This window comes from Amblyomma maculatum, chromosome 4 (assembly GCF_055883805.1).
Source record: "Amblyomma maculatum isolate TAMU_Amacu chromosome 4, ASM5588380v1, whole genome shotgun sequence".
Classification (NCBI taxonomy): Eukaryota; Metazoa; Arthropoda; class Arachnida; order Ixodida; family Ixodidae; genus Amblyomma; species Amblyomma maculatum.
In genome coordinates, this window is record NC_139347.1 from 156,015,273 (window position 1) to 156,029,027 (window position 13,755).

Here is a 13,755-nt window from a genome sequence, read left to right on the forward strand (position 1 = left end):
GGAATGTGCCAATGTTCATGATGGCGCTTGGAACGAGATGACATGTTAATCTGTAAGTTGGCAGCAGCCCGTAATGAGCTTCTACGTTTATGGGTTTCCGATTTCAAAGATGCTAACAACTGATGCTCGTAGAGGGTAGGAAGTTTAGCAATCTTTCGCTTACGGAATAGATCAGAAGTGTGGGAATTGTACGGAGCGTTTGCAATCGCTCGAACTGCGTGTTTTTGTAATGGAACTAACCTATTTATTGATGTCTTTTTACCATTACCGCAAACCAAATGACAATATTTTAGATGAGATGCAAGAATAGTGTTATAGAACATTAGCTTTTGAGGGACGGGTAAAAAGTGATGCACTTTTCTCAACAAACCTAATGCTTTACACAGTTTAATTGTTATGCTATCTGTGCGAGAATACCAAAGCATATTTTCTTAGAAAACGATTCCTAGTGTTTTGGCTGATACTGAAATTTTCATTTCAGTATTGTTGCACTTCAGCTGATTAATGCGAACATTAGTTTGTTTAGCTTGAAAGAGATCTGATTTTGTCTTCCTAACTTCTCCAAGGCATCTAACTGTACCACTCTTCCTCCAGCTTGTTTCGCCGGCAAATATTTTTAACTAGTGGCACCTACAGCGGTCTCCGAAAGCTTAAAAGCAGTACTGTGCATGTGTGCCCCTCTAGCCGCATTACGATCGTTCTACACACCTTCACTCCATGGAATATGACTCGTCCTTTAGCCGATGCTAACCGCAATGAGCCCTCTCGGAAATAACACTGTAGATGTCTGCGAACATGATTCGAACTCTTGTCAAAGCGCTTAGCTTCCTTGGCCGCTGCACTTAAATAACTAAGCCGTCGCTGCAGCCTGATATTGGAAAGCTGTCAGGGGCATGTTCACTTATATTTTCTTCACAACGTCGTCACCGAACGTTACGCCCAACGAGACTTTAGGGCCATGCAGTGAAAATACATTGGAACCCTGAATTTCGGATTTTCAATTTTTGATCTAATCTCCGGCTCCTTCACGCAAGAAACAACTAATAGTCGGTAACCAATTTTTCAATATACGTGCGACGAATGATTTACACACTTTCTGTGATATTTCTGCCACCGATTTCAAAAGCGCATGGAAGTCTACGTTTTTCGAGACCGAATCTTTATAATGTTTATAATGTTTATAATGTTTATAATGTTTATAAGCACGGATCTTTTATAATGTTCAGACGATGGGCTCACATCTGGCTCCTTAGTAGAAGCGTGGTTAGAGCTCAGATTACAAATGATACCGCCTGGACCAAACCGAAGCGACTACAGATGAAGAAAAATTAATATAGTGTACTAGTAACGCTTCTGTGAATTACATTGTACGAAGTTGACTAAGGAAGGAATAGTAATGGGAATAATGTATGTTGAGCGCGCACTAACTTCCTAAGACTACACTTTCATTCGCTGTGTGTCTTGATTTCAAATATAGCACTTAATTTAGTAAAACAATAATAACATTATTACTACAAGTATTTGACACACATACAGAAATATGATGTGCTCGTTTCTGTGTCCAATATCAATGTTTGCTGCATATAAGAAATGAAATAAAGGCCCATATTCTCATGAGTGCAAGGCAATCTGGCAAGTACGTAGACTCACTCACGTCTTTACGCATCCCGATATCATTTCTACCCTTGAATCCTTTCCATTGATGATTCCTTATTCCTATTTGGCTTTTGTTGTTTATATCAAAGGTAACATTTTTCTCTTCGACACCTCGCTCAGTAAGCTGAAGAAGTTTCATTGACGCCGTCAGCCTAAACTTGGAGAATAACGGATTTTTTATCTTCAGGGTGTAACCGATCCATTCGACATCTGAGTGTATGTTCTGATATTACTTAAATGGTGGTGTACAGCTTACGGAGATTAAGCTTGCTGTTATTTCATACCTGTAATAGACAAAAATTACATTATTAGATTGAATTTTTTTATTTCCGCGATTTCCTATCTTTATTTCAAATATGTCAGTTTGCTACGCTGTTGCGCCCCGCTGAGTAAGACCGGTTTCCAATTTGGTAGTAAACAAATTATGCTCTATGTATCGTTCCACGAATGGCTCGCCAGGGTTGTATTATCCTTCACAAAGATGCGGCTACATTGCGTTGTGAGTTCGTTAACCTCTCGCCATCTATCTAGTGATACATCAAGCTTTCACAAGAAAATGTATTTAGCCGCTTTGCTTTCATGTCGTTATTTTTCTTTGATTCTCAAATTTGCAGACTTGACAGAACTATTTCTTGCATGAAAGTCGCTCGTCCTGCCGGCTTTCTTACCTTTTCTGAAATATAACAAAATGTATAGGCCGCCATTTGCAGTTTATATAAAACTGATATCAACTTGGTGACACACCACCCTTTAAATCAAACTTCCGAGGTTTGGAGCTAAACCTATTGGCCTTAAGTTGGCTACCATGTCATCCGCCTCGCTTTGCACGGGTAGGGACATTTCCCAGATGCTAAACATCTGGAAACTTTATCGTACACAACACGTTGAACTACTTTCATCAGCTGTTTTCGCCAAGCGTTTCGTCGCAAAACCATAGACAGATGTACGCAAACTTGAATAGCTTCCTTGTTTCCACAAAAATGTTTATGGCCCAAGTAATTTCAAGGTGCCGATTTTTATTAATATTGCTGATTAATCATTGTTCCTATTGCCGTTATTGTGAGAAAGTGAATTTGAACCTTGTGTACTGCGTACTGAAACCCGCGGCCCTCAGTCCCTAACGGCTGCGAAGCAACTGACCACGGCGGCAGTCGGACCTGCGATGCAGCAAAGGGTGCTAAGAATCTCTGGCTCCGTATAGTCTGCCATTGGCTCTGTACAGGCTGCCACGTGCAACGCTAGAACCCTAGCTAGTGACAGTAGTTCAGCAGTACCGTTAGAGGAATTACAGGGGATGAAATGTGATGTTGTAGGGCTTAGTGAGGTTAGGACGCCAAATGAGGCATTAACCATACTGAAAGGCGGACATGTATTATGTTATCAAGATTTGCCGAAGAGACAACTACTAAGGGTAGAATTCCTTGTCGATAAGAATATTACTGGTAATATAGAGGAATTCTATAGTATTGTTCAAAGCGTGGCAGGCATGGTAATTCAGCTTATTAAGCGGTATAAACTGAAGATTGTGCTGACCTACGCGCCTACATGTACTCATGATGATTACCAGTCGAAAGCATCTACAAAGATGTTGAACTTCGTGGTTTGTTGCATAATTGCAGCTTAGCTGGGTATGGAGGCTAGGCCTTGGGCTTCCTCTTTCACTAGCTTCGCTAGCGTCGCTGCCGGCAACGCCTTACCACACCTGAACCCTCAACCTCACATCAACCTTTACCTCGGCCCCAGGTTCAGCTTGGTACTCCCGGTCTAGGAGCAACAGCGCCTATCCGCCTTCCCAAAATGTTTTTACAGCCCATAAGTGATCTGCCCTCCATGTGGAGCACAGCAATGACCACCCAGTCAACACGCCGAGATGGGCATCCAACCGTGCGACATGAGGAGACGTACTCTCCAATGGACTTATCGGCACCACCATCCTTGTCAACGAGGCCCCGTGTCTCTCACAAACATCCTTCGGAAGACAATAAACCGAATTCGTCTTTTTCAAGTGATGGCTGTCAAGGAAATTTACATATTATAAAGTGGCAATTAAAATCTCTAGCAAGCAAAAGCCTGACGGATATACCGAACAGGATTCTCCAGGTTTACTGGGCGCCGCTCTCGGCACCAGAGGTTTTCGGGCTTCATGGCCAGAAAGAAGCCAAACACTGAAGCTGATGGGCTCCCGACACTCGCGGCGGTGGAGCGTATGCAAATGCGTAGGCGTATTTCAATCACAAGTGAGATCGCAGCGCCTGTCCAGGCGTATCCAGTTGAAGGCTCAAACATGCAGCGCTACGTTGTTTACAACGTCGACATAAAGGAGGATCACACCACTGTTTAACGTGAACTGTACTGCTCCACTCACGGGGTCACCCAGGCCTGATAGATCTGAAAGGAGCGTTCTTGCCTGGTAACCTTGCAAGGCCCTGCGACACTATCAGCCTGTCTTTACTACTACAGCTACATTTTAAGGCATCAGTCATATAAACAGAGTTTTGATTTATTTCTACAACTGTTTCCAGGCTGGGCACATGCACAAATCTTGCCCTTTCGCTACTCCCGATGAAAGTGCGTCTCAAGGAAACGTTACGTAAAGTTGCGGCCTCCACGAGTTGAACGACCGTCACATAACATCCCCAATTTGTCCGACCAAGCAAACGGCAACGCAGAAGACTCGTCATCTGGGCTCTAATCATTTCCCAATACAAGATATGACACGACTGCAGACATCTAGTCGCTTTAAAGCTCTGCATTGGGACGACGATGAGCGGCTAGAGCTTCCTGAGCCCACTTCCAATGCACCTACAACTAAAACTAAGCCTATCGATACGGCGCTAAAAGAACGCCGTCGACAGCAGCCAATGCCACACTGCACTGAACTATCAGAGGCCAATATGGCTGTAGTGGATGAGCAAATCAATCTTCTCAACAGAAGTCTCCAAGCTCCGAAAACAGCGCGAAATGCTTCCTCGACGAGGTGCGACGTTAAACCCCAAATCTCTCAACGTCGCATCACCGTCGTCTTCCTTCTAAGCAAGTGTCATTTGCTGTCCCATCCCAGTGTACCAGATACCAGAACGCCCACAGATAACTTTGTAACATCGCTGCTCCGCTATATGGTCAATCAGATGTCGAACCCAACCTCCGTGATACTGCAACACTTGGACATGTACCCAAAAATGGCGACTACTGGTCGTCCTGGTACGCTACAATGGAACTGTAGAGGCATTTCCACGAAGGTGGGTGAACTCAAAACCTGACTACGAATTATCAAGCTCTAGGCGCGGGCTCTGTCACTATAGGAAAGAAACGCCTTGCCATCATCCGTGCTTCAGCGGGGTGACTATCGCGTGCAGACTGCTGCTTCCCCGGTAGAGGTAGGGTATATATTGGTACATGTTTTCCCCATGCTATCCTTTCTTTCGAAACCTGGTGAAGATTATATCAAGAGGTAGCAGCAGTGGCTGTGAAATTTCTAAAAGGAACCGTTGTGATAATTTCATTCTACGTCAGACCAGCTGGAGGTGCCCCTTCCCGTATTATTCTTGGCTGATTACTAAATGTCCGTTGGCAGTACTCCGGATGTCCAATTTTATTTGGAGGCACCCCTCACCCAAATGGGGGTATCCCACTTAAGCCCTTTTGGTAAGCGTGTGCGGGAGGCTTTCACTGGTGCCCTATTTGCTCTACTCTGTCGCCCTGGGACAGCAAGATGGCGTGTGAGTCCCATGGGCTGCCTATGTTCTGGCTTGACGTGGTGGTAGGGTGCGGGAACTCGCTCGTGGCACATGAAGCGGCTGATGGGGAAGTAATTGTCACTCTATCATAATCGGTCTCCATCTCTCGCGTCTCCGCCCTTTACGCCACAAATGTTCTGTGATTAACTGGGACAGGTTTGGCTCATGTCTCGACTGTATCTCTTCTAAATCCTCGTCACTCCTTCTTGAGCTCATACAAAAGGCACTAAACAGCGCCACAACTATTACCTTAATTGAGTTTGGTCGATCGGCACCAGATCTCGGCCTGCTTAACTTGTGGGATGCCGCCGGCAAGCCAAGCTGGTTGCTACGCGACACCATGCATTGGTGCAGGCATGACTGCATTATCTTACTCCTAAGGCTCGGAGATGTAAACGCGATCTCTCGTGATGCCAGTGGCATGCATGGTGTGAGCAATTTCCTGCTTAATCCTCGAACGCCTCCCTTTGGCGAAACTTCCGTGCAATGAACATGGTTGCCATTCTACTGATGCAACAGAAACTGCGTACTTTCCAGCTAAGGTGACCTCAGGTGACTTCGGCAAACAAGCAATACGAAAACTTTTCCAAAACTATGATGCAGTGCCTTCTTCAGCTCCTAATTGTAATTTGAAAAGTTTCCTTACAAATGCATATAAACTACCATCTGCTGCCGTTGAAGATGGAATTGCGAGTTCCTTCTCAATGCCTTTGCTGCCGGCTGCAATTGATGATGACAAACGAAAAACAGCGCCCGGCCCGGACAAAGTTCAGTGTGAGGTTTACAAGAACATGAGTACCGTTGCACACCCTCAATTACTAGACAGCATGGCTGCAAGATGTCGTATAAGAGAGCTGGAAATTCGCTGTCGTGATCCCCATTCGCAACCATGGAAAGCTTTCAACAGACCTCGCCACTTCCTTTAAAGTGGAATGAACCAAAGCCCATATATAGGCAGGTCATCACATCTTGCCGTCTTGAATCATTTCGCCATGAAGTTGAAAACCAAACATGGGATGCTTTATATGAATGCCGTGAGAGTAACACAGCATATTGTAATTTTATAAGTATACTTAAGAAAATATACAACCAGCATTTTCCAGTAGTGCAGGTAGAAAAGCCAAGGAACGCACGCAAACCTTAGTTAATGAGAGAACATTGAAAATGATTAAGCATAAATATGCTTTACACGCCAATTTTGTAACAACTAAAGACTAAATATACTTGCAGAATTTACGACATACCGGAATAAACTTACGCCTACGCTGAGGAAAGCTAAGGATTCATACTTAATAGATATGTTCCATGATGAATGTACGCGGCCGCCAGATGCAGCTTGGCGCAATAACTCATTGGTGCGCCCTGTTACTCGTACGCTCACGCTTGGCACCTTGAGGCAGGGTGAAAAAGAGCTCTCTGCTGTTGCATTAGCAGATGCCTTTAATCATTTTTTTTATTCAGCAAACGAAAGATAGTGAACTCGATGGGATGATTGCTAGAAACTACGCTGAGGAAACTTTCGACTCAAATGCATCATAGTTTTGGAAAAATTTTCGTATTGCTTGTTTGCCGAAGTCACATGAGGTCACCTTAGCTAGTTGTCCATGCGAGGAAACGATAACATCAAATCAATGTTTTTGGCCATGTCTGAACCAGCCGAGGTTTTCTCTTTCATAAATAGCATGAAGAATAGTAAATCGCAGGTTGTGAATGGCTTTCAGTTATTACCCATGAAACGTGTTCTTGATATACTGTGCCCGATTATTACCCATATTTATAATTTTGTTCTCTCCCCTGAGGTGTTTCCTTTAGAAATGCAAAGTGCTCGACTGATGCCCATTTTAAAAAAGGCGACAAGAACCTATTCACAAACTACCGACCTATTTCCATACTACATGTGTTTTCTAAAAGTATCGAGAAAATAATACATAAAAGAGTAACTTCTTATTTTAAGAAGCGGCATTTGTCTCTAGATTTTCGGCATGAATTTAGGAAAAACAGATGTGCGGAAACCGTAATTCTAACACAAAAAGAAATTATAATTAAGCCATTTAGTAAAAATAAGCTCACTGTGGGTATTTACGTAGACTTCAATAAGGCCTTTGACCTCATAAATCATAAGATTCTACTTTTTAAGTTACAATTGTACGGTATCCGGGGCTTAGCTCCAACTTTATTACAATCTCACTTACCTCACAGAACACAATATGCAGATATCGACACAGCAACCTCTTCTACCCTCCATATAACATTCGAAATGCCCCAAAGAAGCATTCTGGGGCCGTTACTGTTTTAGTTTATATAAACGATATCGTCCACAGCGCGAGTGATGTTCAGGTTGTGTCATTTGCGGATGACACAACCTTTTTTGCAAGAGAAACTTCTGAAGCCGACGTTGAACGCCAAACAAGTGATGCATTTAATCAACTGCACTTGTAGGAAGATGCAAACTCTCTGCGCATAAATCCTACAAACACATAAATTCTTTTGTACCTCTCGAAGGGAATGAAAATCGCTACACCAATCAAAACAGTTTTAAAAAGCCATCAAATACAGCTTCCTACTTCTATAAAAACGCTCGGAGTTATCGTTTCAACTAATCTCGAAAGTTTCCTCAGCTCTGGGTGTACTTTTGCGCTTTACCCTTACAAAAATGTCTATGATCACTTTATGCAATGTCTTTAGACAATATGATCATAGAAGCTATCGACCATCAAAAGAAAGTCTTTAGAACACGTATGATCTATGTATGATCTCCCTTCCGACAATTGGCCACCGTGATTGAATAGAATGTATTTACATAGAACGTATTTATACCTCCTATGATTAGCCTATTGATAGCGTATATTGACACTGTAACGACTGTGTTCCGATAATTGGCCACCGTTATTTTAAAGAATCGTGTTCATACAAAGTATTAATACCTTGTGTTATGCTAACTATATTTGAAGTGTCCAATAATAACGTGTATTTTACTCACTATTCACATGCATGTAATATTTCGTGAAAAGTGAGAGTGACGAAAGAAACAGATGCAAATTCATACCTTCTTTTATTGCACAAACCCTTGACGCAGAAACACTTGGTTTCCGACGGCAACGACATTGTGTGTTTGATGTGCCAGCCATATCAAAATTTATCGTGGTGTCACCTAGAAAAGAAATATACATGCTCAAAATTTTTCTGCCAATTTCGCACGCTTTGTGCTAGCATCACACACATCTCTCTTCACTCAGATGCCTGTTTTTCCTCAAAATATGCTAACTGGTTTCCAACCACTTTCTGTACAAACTAGTACCTGCAAAACACCCTCAGGAGATAGAGACTATTGCTGTGAATAGTTGTATTCCTTTTGATCCTCTATATCATTCGACATTAGTTTATCACAATAGCGGCACAGGAAACAAAAGAGTGAAATTTACACACCAGTATGCTTGGTCATCAGATACTCTCTCCTCTGCCATTTGCTGCATCAAGCAAATACACATGTTGAGCGGCAACATATCAGTATGTATACATACATTTTGGTGCATGCTACCAGCAAGTGATGCCACTATGCCTGTTTGCTCCCATTTTTCCTGAGTGATGGCTATGTTTGCCATAGCAGATGACACACACACATAAGTAATTACTGAAGGAGACCAGCTACACCAAGCACCTAGGGGATACAAGAGCGATAATAGGGAATGATGAAGTATATTATAGTTAGCCTACAATATGCAGTCACACATACTTTTTGCTACATATGCAGGTAACAAGTCTTAATAGTGTATTCCCAGAGAGTAAGAAAATAAGAAAGTGCCACTCATGCCCATCTTTTCCTTTCAAGAGCTTGTCACCAAGGTGAAATCTTTATCACATATGAAAGCAAAATTTAGAATACCTTTCTTTTATAAGAAGTCCACATGGATGCTGCTACGTCCCACTGCTACTTGACCAGGAAGTCAGGTTGCCTTGTTACTTGTCGGCACAGACCACGGCAACAGGGTGTCTCCAGATATGGTCGAATGAAGCAACAAGAGGACTGCATGTACATATGAGAACACTAGTCAGAACAGCAGGAAGAAAGATTTTTTAAATAATAAAGGAAAAGTCAAATGCACAAGTAAAAGAAACATAGGAGGAGTATTTCATATGGTTGCTGAGTGACAGCATGAAGAGCCCAGAATTGAAAACGCAATGCTCCACTGAGGAAAATTACATAATCATAAAATACATAAATACATAATAATCTAGGTAATCTCAGGAATAGTGGCAAGTTATGTAGGCACTATCTTTTGGAGATACGTGGAAAGACAGGTCATATGGGGTGGTAAAAAATGACTCGTTTGGTTTATGTGGTTTAACATCCCAAAGCAACCCAGGCTCTGAGAGATGCTGTAGGGGAGGACTTCAGAGCGTTTGACGAGCTGGGGCTCTTTAATGTGCACTGACATCGCACAGACATGAATGCCTTTTTGCTTCAATTTTGAGCTTACTGCTGAACTGGTCGTACTCAAAATAGGTTGGCGCTACTTTTATTTAAATTTAGACAAGGTCATTTTGAGGATACAAGACTTGCATGTGTCCCAGACACATTCAGGGAGACACGTTGGCCCTGTACAAAGGCTTAAATTTTGGACAGCTTGTCTCATTAAAACCCACCCGGCCCCGCATAATCACTTTTTGGTACCTAATATTGCCTGCTTTGGCTCGTCAATAGTAGGCTACCGACAATAGGAGCAAAAATTATTTCATCCTTAAAAAATCATGCAGCATACTGCTGGAATATGCAGTCGCACATAATTTTTGCTACATATGCAGTTAACAAGTCGTAATAGTGTATTCCCGAGAGTAAGAAATTAAGAAAGTGCCATAAATGTCCATCCTTTCCTTCAAGAGCTTGTCACCAAGGTAAAATCTTGATCACATATGAAAGTCAAATATAGGAGAAATACCTGTCTTTTATAAGAAATCCACATGGATCCTGAAGAAACCATGCAGCTACGTCCCACTGCTACTTGTCCCGGAAGTCAGGTTGCCTAGTTTTTACTTGTCGGCACAGACCACGGCAACAGGGAGTCTCCAGATATGGCTCAATGAAGCATCAAGAGGATTGCATATGCATACGAAAACACTAGTCAGAACAGCAGGAAGAAAGTTATATCGAATAATAAAAGGAAAAGTCAAATGCACAAGTAACAGAAACAAGCAAGGAATACTTCGTATGTTGCTGAGTAACAGCATAAAAAGAGAAGCACAGAATTAGAAATACAATGCTCCACAGAGGCAAACTACAGTAAAATGCTTGTGCACAAAATTCTCTTCTAGAGTGGAAGATTCAGTGATATATGCAAGGGGTTACGTTTATCTATTGTGCATGCATAAGGTACTATAGGAATACAACAAGGTTGACGACTGGGCACGTTGGTATGGGTTCATACTGCCCCAGCCAAAAGACAAGACAGCAAACAGGAGGACAGGACAAGGCTGGACTATCAACTGAATGTTATTGATAAGAAGAAAACAACGAAGACTCCTTCCGAAAAGCTCGCGCACAACCCAACCGGTGGAATGGCAGGAAATTGGGAAGAAGATGAAGAAGAAAATTCAAAGCCAATTCCAAGTCAAGGCCTAACTAACGACTTTTCTAATAGATGAAGTTCCTTGCAATGAAGGCTAACAGACGCCTTAGCCACACACTTGTCCTCGGCTTTAGGAATGTAAAATGCTTCAACGAACTCTCTGCAGAGTTGATTACCATTGCTGTAAACTACACCCGTATTATTGAAGTCAGGCGCACAAAGGGACGGGTCATGCTCCGACTTACACTCTCGGGATTGCACATGTAGCGCAAGATTAGAACTCGCCTTCCCTCCCAGAGAATTGGAGTGCTCCGTCAGGCGCACATTTAGACATCCGCCTGTCTGCCCGTAGTAGCACCGGCCACAATTCAGCGGAAAGTGGTAGACCACATTCTTTCTGCAGGTGGTGAACTTTTTCTTATGTAACAGTGCACAACGAAAACTATCACGAGGTACACTGTCGAGCCCCTTTCTAACTCTAGCGCACAAGGCTCCTATCTTGTTTCTCGCTGTAAATACGACGGGCAGACAGGCAGATGTCTAAATGTGCACCTGACGGAGCACTCCAATTCTCTGGGAGGGAAGGCGAGTTCTAATCTTGCGCTACATGTGCAATCCCGAGAGTGTAAGTCGGAGCATGACCCGTCCCTTTGTGCACCTGACTTCAATAATACGGGTGTAGTTTACAGCAATAGTAATCAACTCTGCGAGTTGGTTGAAGCATTTTACATTGCTAAAGCCGAGGACAAGTGTGTGGCTAAGGCGTCGGTTAGCCTTCATTGTAAGGAATTTCATCTATTAGAAAAGTCGTTAGTTAGGCCTTGACTTGGAATTGGCTTTGAATTTTCTTCTTCATCATCTTCTTCCCAATTTCCTGCCATTCCACCGGTTGGGTTGTGCGCGAGCTTTTCGGAAGGAGTCTTCGTTGTTTTCTTCTTATCAATAACATTCAGTTGATAGTCCAGCCTTGTCCTGTCCTCCTCTTTGTTGTGTCTCATCTTTTGGCTAGTGCAGTATGAACTATAGGAATACATTACTGTCTGGGAAGTCAACCTCCACATCACCAGGTATCAAACTATCTCAGAGGTTTCTGAAAGATTTCTATGCAATGACAGGAAGATCTTTCACTATCAAACACAGTTGCAAATAACACTAAAATCTAATGAGCCCATGTATGTTTCTCTTAAAAATGTGCGGACGAAGGAAATGTATTTGCTGCTCCTTTTATTTATTTACTTGTAACTAATACTGCATCATTTCCAGCTATAGCATGCGTGAACACAATGCAAATAATAGAGGTGAGCAAGCTTATCTAAAGATTTAGAATGACCTTTTGTAATAAAATGAACAGAAATCATTTAACTAGCAATGTACAGGAGACAATGCATGTACTAAAGCAGAGCTGCAGATTTAAGAGCCTTAAAAGCTCTAGCAAAACACCCTTCTTGTCACATTTGCCTTTTCACAAACACTACAGGCTGGCCGAGAGCTAGCTTAGGTACAACACCTCTAATTATCGCATTCAAACTGATCACTTTTTCAAATACATTGATAAACACAGGTACACATGGCTGAGCTTTCAAAACATCATCTGTTGGACAAAACCCTCATTATACTCTTGGATAGGTCTGATAATAAAGATCAGCATGGCGAACAGCCATTCGGCGCTTCCATGCGCTATGCAAGCTTAATAGCCTTATCATATCTTACAGAACACTGTTGTAATTTTCAACACCTGAGAACCAAATTCCATGGGGGTTTAAAGGGACATCTTTGAGCAAAGTTCACTGTAAGATATTGCCCCCCAAAAACCCAATCAACAATAACACATGTTCGACAGCCTCTGGCTTTCTGCACAAAATACAGTTCACAGCCCATGGCAGAAAGAACTCTCTCTGCCATCTATGTTTATCCAGGCAGAACCCAAACATGCAATTTAAAAAGATTTTTAGCAGGTTGTAAAGGCATTCGTTTTACATGTTAGAATGCATTATTATTTGATAAACACAAAAGGGCCGCCACACTGATACTTCCCTTCGTCTTGCAGCCCACCCCTTCTGTAACAAGCCCCCTCATGTTTGCAGAACTCAAAAACACACAAAATAATTAAACAGAAAATGTTCTCCAACAGATAACTATCAACATATTACTTTTGTTATTGCTAGTAACTATTTGGCTCTAGGGTTAACGATGCATTTATTTAGGTTGTGAATAAAATGAGTTCGGAAGTTAATTGCAAATCTTGGTGACTAGCAAGAAAGTAAATATTTGTGTATATGTTGCTTTGAGCAAAGTAAATGTTCTCATTTAGTCACAGAAAAACAGAATACCAGTTAAACGAACGTCACTTCGACGATGCATTCAGTTGTACGAACTTTATTAAATCCCCCCACTGAAGCTCTATTGAACACTATGCAAACGCACTTCATTTTAACAAACTTCAGTTATTGCTCATTTCAGTTCAACGAACATTTTCCGCGGTGCTATTCTGTGTCTTCAAAGTCATACTGAGCGCTTAAAAAGCACAGTCTGCACTCTTTGTAGCATATTTTTATGTTAAGAACCACTCTTCATTATCGCGTGAAGAAAAGTGGCCGTTATTTAGCTTTAAAGTGAATTGGCTGCCTAAACTAGCTTGTAACCAGATGAATCCATAGCTGTCTGCACGCTTAGTTAGCTGTACAGTCATAGCCAGTCAAAACCAGATCTTCAGCCCTACCAGGCCCTTTAGCTCCAAGAATTGCAAATGTGTGCATTTTGGTTAACCATGATCTGCTTGGAGAAAATGAAAGCCTTGT

The 13,755-nt window shown here is 42.2% G+C and overlaps 1 protein-coding gene and 1 long non-coding RNA gene across 4 annotated transcripts in view; both read right to left on the bottom strand.

Moving 5' to 3' along the window:
- The window catches only part of LOC146193338 (uncharacterized), a 127,915-nt gene that overhangs the window by 17,817 nt on the left and 96,343 nt on the right, over positions 1 to 13,755 (bottom strand). For 2 of the 3 annotated variants that reach the window (XM_084602690.1, XM_084602689.1), the window contains one exon: positions 1,734 to 1,940. The exons of the other annotated variant lie outside the window; for it this stretch is intronic. In XM_084602690.1, coding sequence (XP_084458816.1) covers positions 1,886 to 1,940 — 55 coding nt within the window. In that variant the 3' untranslated portion in view covers positions 1,734 to 1,885. Of the gene's footprint in view, positions 1 to 1,733; positions 1,941 to 13,755 lie in introns of those variants that run through there. 3 annotated transcript variants of the gene reach the window in all.
- Positions 8,352 to 10,484, bottom strand: LOC146193339 (uncharacterized). The gene is made up of 3 exons (XR_014706445.1): positions 10,331 to 10,484; positions 9,277 to 9,417; positions 8,352 to 8,544 (listed from the first exon to the last, which is right to left on the bottom strand). It is a non-coding gene; the product is annotated as an uncharacterized LOC146193339 (long non-coding RNA).